The sequence below is a fragment of the Lottia gigantea genome (genome assembly GCF_000327385.1).
Source record: "Lottia gigantea unplaced genomic scaffold LOTGIsca_33, whole genome shotgun sequence".
Classification (NCBI taxonomy): domain Eukaryota; kingdom Metazoa; phylum Mollusca; class Gastropoda; family Lottiidae; genus Lottia; species Lottia gigantea.
Window position 1 is genome coordinate 1,010,778 of NW_008709110.1, and position 13,101 is coordinate 1,023,878.

Here is a 13,101-nt window from a genome sequence, read left to right on the forward strand (position 1 = left end):
TTGCCGAGACCAGTACCAGATCACTCAGAGCTGTGTAATAAACTGGGGTGAGAATGCAGTTAGTGCCACTGATACATACAAATAGAAGTTTCCCTTTCTAATTTTGCAGTCCATATAGGTTAATATTATACCGAGTGTTGTATTCTATAAAGCAATTGGTGTTTTGATAATTTCATATTACGTGTACTAAAATACAATTCAACGGGAATAAGGTCCATGATAATTGTATCAGCTGGGAATGAGAAAAAAAATTCCCCACGAGTTCCATTGGAAGCATAGAAGTCAATGGTTTTCAAATAACACATATCGCCATGAAGACAGGTTAAACTTGTCAAAGCAGTCTCTCTAGGGAATATAATAAAAGTTTACAATTTGTTGTGTAAATATTTCTCTAGCAATATTAACAGCAATACGACCTGACGTTGGTTTCTATGATTTAATTTCTGACAGATTTTCCTTTCCTGATTTTCTTTCCTGATATTTTCTAGTGTCACTTCTCAAACTGACTGACATGTCATGCCATTTAAAATATCACAGCTATAGAAAACCTGTACTCAATTTGACACTGTAATATCGACATATTGAAATAAGATGCATATTTAATAACCGACTACGTCAAACAGATCTCCGAAGATGGTGTTTTTTGTACTTTGATTATTTTCTGGTCTTCTGATAACCATCTACTCGGATTTAATTTTCTTATTTTTTGTTCATAACTTCTCTACCATAAAAAGGCTATTCCACTATTTTTATCTCTTGAAAGACACATTCAGTTTTAATTTAATCTTAAAGCAAGATTTTCAGAAAATCTTTTACTGTATTTTTGCCTTAATCGACACAAGCTAAAAAGAAAGTTATAGTCGTTGATTAAGGCCTAACTGTACAGAAAACAGGATCGTGGTTACAGATTCCATTTGATTAATTTCATTTTTTCCTTTTCCACGAATAGTTTTAAAGTTTTATTTGACCAACTTACTGTTATAATGATTGAATTAAATAAGCGAGTAGATCGTTCATATGACAATGTTAAAAGCGTCACAATTTGCCTCGTTGACGTATAGGGTACCAATGACCAATTATGGAGGTTAATTTGCATTTAAGGCCTTACGAGCGTTTTAGAAAGAAAATCTACTTCGAACAATGAAATGTTTACATTTTCTTGGCGCCTCGTGATAACTACCCTAGTTATCCCTAGTTAGTAATTTTAAAATAGTATTAAAAGGTTTGTTTTTCAAGCAAAATTGTTGTTACTTTGGAATATTTTCTTTAATTTGAAACAGAGGTAGTGCGTTTAAACTAAATGAAAATTTGCCCACCCAATCGTATCACACGCTAAAGAAATTTATACAGCAATAATTAATATTCAGAAATTTCATAGTGCTGCTAATAGTATGTCTTGATATTCCCTATATATCAGCGAACATTTTGATGAAGCAGAATTCAACGTACAAAAATAGACACTTTTCTTCCGCCTACGACACTATCCCGCAGTACAAAAATAAAAGAACCCTGAAGACATATTTTGTTTCGCGTGAAATTTCATTTCGCCGTCAGAAACGTTTTTAATCAGCCAACTAGGTGATAAATGTTCATATATGATATTTTAAGAGTAATAAAATCTCGTACCATAATAATATTTGACTTTAACAACTTTTAATAACGATGTCTTCTCAAAGTTCTTTCTTCCAACCTATTGTCAGATTCCACATGATCAAATGACATTCCATAAACCTTACTCTTTATTGATTACGAAAATAACAACTCCTGTTTCAAACACAAACAATGGGCGACAAAAATTGTGTATTCTTAGTTGTCATAGTAACGAGATGTGGATGGTTGGCATTCTATTGATGCTTGCTTCAGGAACTCTGATCTAATTGTGAAGGACGAGAAAAAATCACATCAAAAGGTTGAAAAATAGAATTATATGTCTCTTTGATTTAGTCTTTATATTTATAATTTTTCTATGCTGAGGCTTTTGGCATCAGTAATGGTAAAAAATCATTTTTCTAATGACATAGTCAGTTATTTATTAGTGACTATATCAAATAGTTCATATATAGATTTAATTATCGATTCTGTCATACACCATCGAACCTTAGCAGTTGGATATATTGTTTTGCTTCCAAACTCTTTTTTCTACATTAATCACTTATTTTACGGAAGAAGTTATCTGAGGGTAGCATACTTTATACATTAAAGGAATACTACGTCTTAGAATTAACATAAAATTTAATAATTTTAAACTTGGCCAATAAGAGCATATATTCATCAGTAAATATACCTCGTGTCATAAATAACATAACAGGATCCTTATATAATCCGAATTTGTTGCAACTTTATGACACCAGGAAAGTTCACTGATGAATATATACTCATACCATTCTTCAGCACTTAAATTTTGTGTTTATTCTAAGGCGTTGTATCACTTTCAGGAGCATCAGCACCAAACGACCTGTACAGCACCTTGACAAGCTACATTCTCATAAACAGAAGTTTGTTCAAAACGCTGAAACAAAGATCCAGTACTATAGTAGTGTGAGATGAGATGCTTGCAATGAACTAAAATGTGTCTCGTGTTGGAACTGACTAGTAGAGTTCATTGCATAGGCTACAGCCACGTGATACATAAACCTCATGGGGACAGCTTGTGTTGGAAATAAATATTAACTGTCCTATAGATCTAAGCGTATAAGATTTGATATGGGAAGAAAGAGAAACATCTAGTTTATAAAAGGTCAATATTGTGCTTGAAGTACACAACACTGACTTCTACAAAGAGAGTATTAATAATGAATGAAGTAGCTGCAAAACATGAAGAATCTTTACAGATGTATTCAGATGGACAACTTTCAAAGTGTAAAACAATAACAGGTCATAAAGGTATTTCTTCACATCAACATTTATACATTATCATGTTCGCTTGGCAACTTCTCTTAAATATATGTCAAGTCGGGTTCACGGTTACTCACGATGTCAAGTTAAGTTCACTGCTACTCACGATGTCAACTTAGGTTCACAGTAACTCGCATCCACAACTAAAAAGCATCTTAACCCCATAATAAAAATGACTCGAGGTCTATCGGGCTAAATTTGTCAGGAACAGAAAGGTAAGAAAAGAAAGAAACACCTACTAGCATATATTTTACAAGGATTACAACTTAGGTTCACTGTTAAGGATCCTTTCTACCGGCTGGTCTTTAGTCAAACCTCTTGGTTTTGATCTTTCTCCGGATTATCCGTACCCATTTACAGCTGGGTCGACTGGAATTATGAGTGAAGATGATTTATTTAATGTCATCGGACTATCACACCCAATTGAGAATTGAACCCACAGCCGCCATTTTCTCGACGTAACCAAGTAAAGGACGTCATGTTAAGAACCAACGCTTAAGCCGATACTAAGATGTGAACTCCTCGTAAAATATGCTTCTTTAACAGACTGCGATGTGCATTGTCTTCACTGCGATCCAGAAGATCAGGGCATTTTGAACGTTTAATTTGCATTGTCATGTTTCAGCCAAGTATCAATTTACGCCTTACTTTTATCGTGTGCTCGGGAAGTTTTTCCTTGACTGGTGCATATTAGTTTTCTATAAGTATAATTTTGGAAATATTCCACTTGCTTCCATCACGAGCAGAGGTGTGCTTCCACCTTGGTATTGAACAAATGTGTCACTGAACTTGATATATAATTTAAGAGACAAGAGAAACTTTGGCCTTTTAAAAAGTCCTTCACTCTAGACCATGCTTCTCATAACATTTAATGACGTTGTAGTTTAATGATCTAAGTATCAAATAAGTCTATGGGGAATCACACAGGAGTGAAAAAGTAATCTAAGAGACAATTACCTTTGTCCGTCGTCTTATTTCATGTAATGTCTCTAGAGACTCAGCTTCAATGGAGATTGCAAGTTAACCACAATTTGTTTTTGTTGGCTTGTCGTCAGAGAAAACTTTATCAATATCCCATATATTCAAGATAGAAAATTCATCAAAAATTCATTGTAATTATTGGGTGAAGAAGATAATTGATACACGATAACTTTTTAATCTTGAAAATAATCTTCAAAGAAAACTTTTTTCGATCGTGTTACAATATGGTTTACATAAAATGTCCTTACTCGTTGTAAAAGCAACTGCTAAATATGGAATATATTTGTAAATGGATGACGCGTTGTTTTTTTGATTTAAAGAAGGTGTGAATGCTCAATCCAGCTCAAGATAAGTTATGAAGTAACAAGATCTACCAAGTTCTCAATTGATGTAGCAACTCTGAAACTTTTGAGGACTATACTCAAAATTTGAATATAAAATTCCTTGGACCTAAAAAAAGGCGAGAAGGGACACTTTTAGTTTTCTGGCCCTGGATGATTTCATGTATTTGTCAATGTTGCGTAGTCTAAGCTACTGGAACAGATGGAACTTCAAATTAGGTTTTGATGGAACCAAGACCGCTTGATATGGTTGTCTCCGGAAGTTGAGACCTTGAACCATATTTTCTTCACACCGTCTCGACAACGCACTTATAAAGAAAAAGATCAATTAAAAGAAACACTTTGTGATTGTCTGAATAGACGTTTTTGTAGCATGCCACCTGAGTCTCCGGTATGTCTATTACAATTCCGATGTGTTAACTAAAAGAAGTGCTTAGGACTGGAAACTATCACGGGGCTTTCGTGCTTCTATGATCCCTTTGATACTGTTCATCTGAAACACTTAGTGTAATACTACTTCGCAGCGAAAACCAGATGATGGTTAAATCTTGTTGTTTTTAGATTAAGACATACGTAATCACGAGTGAAATAGAAGAACAAATACTTGGCATTAATGACATTGGCATTGTCCAAGTTGTTATTGTTAAATGACATAATCCAATGTGTTGTGGTTAAATGACACCGTCCAAGTTATGTCAAATGTCATTGTCCAAGTTATTGTTAAATGGCACTGTCCAAGCTGTTATGGTTAAATGGCATTGTACAGGTTGTTATTGTTAAATGACATTGTCCAAGCTGTTATGGTTAAATGGCATTGTCTAAATCGTTATGGTTAAATGGCACTGTCCAATTAGTTATTGTTAAATGGCACTATCCAAATCGTTATGGTTAAATGGCACTGTCCAATTAGTTATTGTTAAATGGCACTATCCAAGTTGTTATTGTCAAATGGCATTGTCCAAGTTGTTATTGATCACTGGCATTGTCCAGGTTGTTATTGTCAAATGGCATTGTCCAAGTTGTTATTGATCACTGGCATTGTCCAGGTTGTTATGGTTGAATGACATCGTCCAAGATGTTATTGTTAAACGGCATTGCCCAAGTTGCTATAGTTAAATGGCACTGTCCAATTAGTTATTGTTGAATGGCACTATCCAAGTTGTTATTGTTAAATGGCACTGTCCAAATAGTTATTGTTAAATGGCATTGTCCAAGTTGTTATTGATCACTGGCATTGTCCAGGTTGTTATGATTGAATGACATCGTCCAAGATGTTATTGTTAAACGGCATTGCCCAAGTTGTTATAGTTAAATGACATTGTCCAAGTTCCAAAGTTTAAATCACACGTCCACGTATAAAGATGCTTTTCAAGTTTCTGTCTAAATTTCTTAATTTAAATGTCAGGATATCTATTTTTTTAACACAATTTCAAAATAAAACATAGAGAGATAAAAAAAAAAGTGATAAAATATCGAATCTTTATCTCGGTCTCTTCTTTGTTGCCTTTCAACGGCTAACTTAATTTATATTTCATTAGGCGTAAAAAGTTATAAATCCCAATGGAATATCTCGCCACTGTTTAAAAACAGATTTAAGGACTTAATACAAATCGTGTGGTATGCTAAGTGTTTCCAACGATAACGTTTGTCAAGGTTATTTAATTATACTCCAGGGAATCTTCTAAAACAGTTTCGTTCATTAAAATTATTACAATATAGTCCTCTAATACAGCCTGCTGCATGTCTTTTTAAGTACAGATCTTGGTCTATGATCAAGCAATGTGCAATGATCTGTTTTGAGTTGACCTGCACATATTTAATAGTATTTTGAAATTTACTCTCTTCAGTGTGGGTTTGACAAATATTAAAAGATTGAAAGATACAACTGTTTTTTTTTCTCTATTGCTTTATTTTTTCAATTTTCTTTAATTTATAATTTCTATATAGGAAAGGTCGGTAACTGGCATGATACTGCTTGGTCACTTATGATAAATGTGTCATCCATAGAAACGTCTGGCTGTCTCAATCCAAACCAAGAAACATTAATAATTTTGGCCAATGGTTTCTGTACTAATTGGCGATATCAGTTCAACAGTATGATCTAGAAGGCCAAAACGCCTGTAATGCCAATACATCAATTTCACAAGAGCTCTTGAATGATGTAAACTGCCACATTTGGGAATTCTACATTAATTATTAACCATCATTGATAAAGAGATGAGCTTCTTAATGAGAAATGTCTAATGAATGTTACATATCGTTAATTAATGTCATTAACATAATGATTTCAATTGTATTGTCAAATACAAGTGTTCTGAGACGTCAAAAATTGCCTCATTTGACGATTCCAGCCAAACATTGCCTCTTGTCACAATTCCAGCCAAATATTGTCTCTGTTACAAATTCAGCCAAACATTGCCTCTTGTTAAAATTCAACGTTCTGTTATAGGATTTTACAATGCCAAGACACTGTGCCTGAATTAACTAAAACTTATGAAGTGATTGTTAAATAATTGCAAGGTAATGACCCTCCAAAAATGCCTTATGGACAGACATCGCAGAGCAGTATCATAAATTTAACAAGCAACGTCTGTGAAGTATGCAATATTAATTGTACGGTAATGCAATGGAAGTCAAGATTAAAGAATGGTATATATCTTCCTAGGCCTGGTTAGTTTTAAGATTGGAACTTGCCAATTTACTGAACGATGGGAATCGGAAATTTTGTCTGAAATTGGATTAATGTCAATTATATCACTATTGAATTCACAAAACAATCTTAATTTGAAGGAAATTACCTTCTAAATGGCTCTTTTATCATAGTTATTGCCATTATATGCCAGTTAAATCAAGTCATGTATAAGAATATTGTTCCTGTGTCTTCGTGATTATTTTCAGACAAGATATCATCGAAAACACCTTTTGATAGATACTTGGAACTGGGTTGAATACTCAGGCATGTTTTACGGAACATGAAAATATTCAAAACACAAAGATGTGGATTCTCCGACTGGGGTGAAGAGTTTCCAAACAAATATCATTGTATATACATCTTAAACATTATCAGTATTGCCTGATCTTTATGGAGCCATGCATCTGGACTTCCTTATTGAAGACTAGTCTACCCATGTTTCTTACAAGTTTAGCGCATTTAACGTCATCTTTGGCGTTCTAAGTTCTTGGACATATTCTGTCACCCGTAGTTTCTGGTTAAAGAAAAAGAATGATTGCTGGAGACAGTTCAGACCTTGGAGTAAATTGGAAGTCACCTTTAATGAAGCAATCTAAGAATAGACAATACAATACTAATTAACGTATCGTCTAATGATTCAAACGCGTTTACCTTGTTCAATAGATTCTATTATCGACCTCACAATGCTTCTATCTCTACAGTAACATTTGCACCATTTCTTTATAGCCGTCACTAGACAGGCAGGTTAACTCCAATGAATATAAACTTAATTCTTACGTCAATCTTCTTTCATAATAAAATGAAGTGTTACATTTTTATGTTCGCTACCAATTTTCGTTTGTGGCAAAAATATCATACATGTATGAAGATGTGCTGTATAAATTATAAGGCAATCTCCTACATATGTACGATTACACATACAATCGTATCACCTTTTGTTCAAATATTCCCCATTAAGAATATCATTCTTGGATATGTTATCCAAGATGAAGTCATCTGCGACTGTGCTTTTTAATGTGTAACATAATGATTAATACGTTGATCTATTTCAAAACCATTTTCACTTACTAGAACTAATGTTAGAAAAATCTATTTGGAACATACAAAAAGATGAAATGGACAAATGCTATTCATATCTCACTATGAATTATGCTGAAAGAATATCAAAATCTGTGATCTAATTAACCTAGATATTACATACAGTTAAAGTAATTATCATCCTTTGTTTAATTAATAACTGACAATATCTAATTTGATAATAACTGTAATATGTGCGAGAAACAAATAGTCATATAACAAAAGTCGATCACTATTGGAACCCAACCCAAAGTACATTATATATCATTCTTGCAATGCATTATTGCCTGAATCGGAAGAATTAATGTACAATTTTTTTTTAAATTAGTTGTATCACCGTTTCCAAGACATTTTTATCTTCCTGCACAGTGTATGACGTTCTTTATTCTTTTCTTTATCCTTGCAATCTTAATAATCCCAGTTAATATAATTATTATTCCTTTAGATTTATTTACAAGGCCCGGTCAGGATGCACTGAGAACAGCCTTGTATCTTTGAGCTATGTAAAGTGAATTCAGTTATCTATAAATATTTGATGTAAGAAATCTATAAGACAGGTTACTATGTTGTTTGTCACAGATTAACTTAACCATATATCACCTTAATCATTTGTGCATAAAGAAAAATGGAGCTTTTCGTCTCAATGTTCTGTACCATATTTCGAGATTAAAGTTCTACATAATGATAGATCTTTCTTTTGATGCTTACCGAAACTGATCTGCTGATGACTGGAAATATTGAAGTGTAGTCGTTCGTTCGAATAAACGAAGACTTTCCTTATTACAGACTGAACATGTTCAAGATCCACAGCACCGGAAATCTACAGAGAATAGGTTAAAGGTACTGTTATATGATTTACTGTGTCCAGTGCGGGATTATACAGTAGAAAATAGAATAGGCTAAAAGATGAACTGTGCTTTCGAACGTAAAGCTCTCACTGATTCCTCCATTATATCTTGCATCAGTCCGGTCTGAACTTAAACTTAGTTTCACACGCATTCACAGGAAGACGAAATAGAATATAGAATTGACAAAATAGGATGGCACGAAGACCTTGATACATCGTTTGTCAATTGCACACGAAAGAATTAATTAAAGTGGAATTGTTTGGAAGAGGTGAGGCATATAATGTCTTATAGGAAACAAAGATAATTAATTACATGTAGCCTTAATTACAATCGATTATAGGGAAGCTCTATATCATTAATAAACTATTATCGACAAAATATCTCTCCACGCAGGTTTAAACCTTGATGAGAAATAGAATTTAGACAGTGTTAATATCAGTTTTATAGGAGAATCCAATAGTCTTTGATAATTAGAAAATAATGCGATGGAAATTACTGTAACAGTTAAGATCTTTTAAAGACAATTACATGTTACCTCAGAAAACAGATGACTGAACAATTTAAAGCAGTTCAAGCTCTTGACCTTGAACTCTAATCGCTATCTAAATTAGGTACATTTTCACCTAGCAACCGTTCAGTATCATCTTGAACATTTACAATCGTTCAGTATCATCTTGAGCATTAACAAACGTTCAGTATCATCTGGAACATTTACAAAAGTTCAGTATCATCTTGAACATTTAAAAAAGTTCAGTATAATCTTGAACATTTACAATCTTGAATGTTCACAAAATATTATGTTTCTGTATCAGAATCCAGAATGTTAACAAATGGTGTGTATCAGAATCTTGAATGTTAACGAACGTTTTGTAACAGAATCCTACAATACTACAAACGTTCTGTTTCAAAATCTTACGATATTACAATCTTTCTGTATACAAAATTACATTCTATCTGTATCAGAATCTTACAAACTTTCTGTTTCAGAATCTTACAATATTACATACTTTCTGTTTCAGAATCTTACAATTTTACAATCAGTCTGTATCAGAATCTTACAATATTACAATCAGAATCTTACCATCTTTCTGTTTCGGAATCTTACAATATTACAATCTTTCTGTTTCAGAATCTTACAATATTACAATCTTTTTGTATCAGAATCTTACAATCTTTTTGTATCAGAATCTTACAATATTACAATCTTTCTGTATCAGAATCTTACAATATTACAATCTTTTTGTATCAGAATCTTCAATATTACAATCTTTTTGTATCAGAATCTTACAATATTACAATCTTTCTGTATCAGAATCTTACTAAATTACAATCTTTCTGTAAAAGAACAGAATCTTTCTGTATCAGATCAGAATCTTTCTGTATCAGATCAGAATATTTTTGTATCAGATCAGAATCTTTCTGTATCAGATCAGAATCTATCTGTATCAGAATCTTTCAAATTACAATCTTTAGGTGTTAGAGTTTTACAATATTACAATCTTTCTGTAGCGGAATCTTACAATATGACAATATTACAATCTTTCTGCAGCAGAATCTTACAATATTACAATCTTTCTGTAGCAGAATCGTACAATATTACAATCTTTCTGTAGCAGAATCTTACTATATTACAATATTACAATCTTTCTGTATCAGAATCTTACTATATTACAATATTACATTCTTTCTGTATCAGAATCTTACAATATTACAATCTTTCTGTATCAGAATCTTACAATATTACAATCTTTCTGTAGCAGAATCGTACAATATTACAATCTTTCTGTAGCAGAATCTTACAATATTACAATCTTTCTGTAGCAGAATCTTACTATATTACAATATTACAATCTTTCTGTATCAGAATCTTACTATATTACAATATTACATTCTTTCTGTATCAGAATCTTACAATATTACAATCTTTCTGTATCAGAATCTTACAATATTACAATCTTTCTGTATCAGAATCTTACAATATTACAATCTTTCTGTAGCAGAATCTTATTATATTACAATATTACAATCTTTCTGTATCAGAATCTTACTAAATTACAATCTTTCTGTATCAGAATCTTTCTAAATTACAATCTTTCTGTATCAGATCAGAATCTTTCTGTATCAGAATCTTTCAAATTACAATCTTTAGGTGTCAGAGTTTTACAATATTACAATCTTTCTGTAGCAGAATCTTACAATATGACAATATTACAATCTTTCTGTAGCAGAATCTTACATTACAATCTTTCTGTATCAGAATCTTACAATATTACAATCTTTCTGTATCAGGATCTTACAATATTACAATCTTTCTGTATCAGAATCTTACAATATTACAATCTTTCTGTAGCAGAATCTTATTATATTACAATATTACAATCTTTCTGTATCAGAATCTTACTAAATTACAATCTTTCTGTATCAGAATCTTTCTAAATTACAATCTTTCTGTATCAGATCAGAATCTTTCTGTATCAGAATCTTTCAAATTACAATCTTTAGGTGTCAGAGTTTTACAATATTACAATCTTTCTGTAGCAGAATCTTACAATATGACAATATTACAATCTTTCTGTAGCAGAATCTTACAATATTACAATCTTTCTGTATCAGAATCTTACAATATTACAATCTTTCTGTATCAGAATCTTACTATATTACAATATTACAATCTTTTTGTAGCAGAATCTTACAATATTACAATCTTTCTGTATCAGATCAGAATCTTTCTGTTACAGAATCTTTCAAATTACAATCTTTAGGTGTCAGAGTTTTACAATATTACCATCTTTCTGTAGCAGAATCTTACAATATGACAATATTACAATCTTTCTGTAGCAAAATCTTACAATATTACAATCTTTCTGTAGCAGAATCTTACAATATTACAATCTTTCTGTAGCAGAATCTTACAATATTACAATCTTTCTGTATCAGAATCTTACAACATTACAATCTTTCTGTAGCAGAATCTTACAATATTACAATCTTTCTGTAGCAGAATCTTACAATATTACAATCTTTCTGTATCAGAATCTTACAATATTACAATCTTTCTGTAGCAGAATCTTACAATATTACAATCTTTCTGTATCAGAATCTTACAATATTACAATCTTTCTGTAGCAGAATCTTACAATATTACAATCTTTCTGTAGCAGAATCTTACAATATTACAATCTTTCTGTATCAGAATCTTACAATATTACAATCTTTCTGTATCAGAATCTTACAATATTACAATCTTTCTGTATCAGAATCTTACAATATTACAATCTTTCTGTAGCAGAATCTTACAATATTACAATCTTTCTGTAGCAGAATCTTACAATATTACAATCTTTCTGTAGCAGAATCTTACAATATTACAATCTTTCTGTATCAGAATCTTACAATATTACAATCTTTCTGTAGCAGAATCTTACTATATTACAATATTACAATCTTTCTGTATCAGAATATTACAATATTACAATCTTTCTGTAGCAGAATCTTACAATATTACAATCTTTCTGTAGCAGAATCTTACAATATTACAATCTTTCTGTATCAGAATCTTACAATATTACAATCTTTCTGTATCAGAATCTTACTATATTACAATATTACAATCTTTTTGTAGCAGAATCTTACATTACAATCTTTCTGTAGCAGAATCTTACAATATTACGATCATTATATATCAGAATTAGAAGACCCATAAGATTATTCAGTAAATGAACCAAATTAATGTTAAGCGTTAGCCTAGTGGTATTTTGGCGATTTAAGCAAAGGTAGAGAGCAGTGTACTTTAAAGATTCAGTGAATAATAGAATTTATGCTCTCGTGTCCCATATTTCAAACATTTATAAATTCAATGAATCCAATTACAGTTTTTTTATTTAATTTCTGTACGGTAAATGACTTGTGCAATTTGTTAATAGTTACAGTAGCAAAATACTGCGAAAGTGTCTGTAACTTTCTGGATGATCTAAGTTAGATAACGAAACAGTAATTAGTCATGCTGATGTCTAAAGTGAGTTTTTCAAGATGAGTATTTAAAGTGGGTCAACTCAACTTTAAATAATATATATCATTAAATATATCTATTTAATGTTTCTGTTTTTAGTTTCCTTAATATTCTAGGAAACAATTTAAATCTCATTTTGTAACATGGATGATTGTCACTCGTAAATTTCTATCGTCTGTTCCATTCACACTGTAGAGAAAATAACGTCTGACATTTCAGAAAACACAACAACAGTTCACAAAGACATTATTGAAGTCT

At 31.7% G+C, this 13,101-nt stretch overlaps 1 protein-coding gene across 1 annotated transcript; it reads left to right on the forward strand.

The window, feature by feature from the left end:
- Positions 1-9,664: 9,664 nt before the first annotated feature.
- Positions 9,665-12,485, forward strand: LOTGIDRAFT_120292 (hypothetical protein; the record flags this gene model as incomplete). The annotated part of the gene is made up of 3 exons (XM_009058236.1): positions 9,665-10,443; positions 11,344-11,565; positions 12,356-12,485. 3 exons carry the CDS (start codon positions 9,665-9,667, stop codon positions 12,483-12,485), a joined length of 1,131 nt encoding a protein of 376 aa, XP_009056484.1.
- Positions 12,486-13,101: the final 616 nt, after the last annotated feature.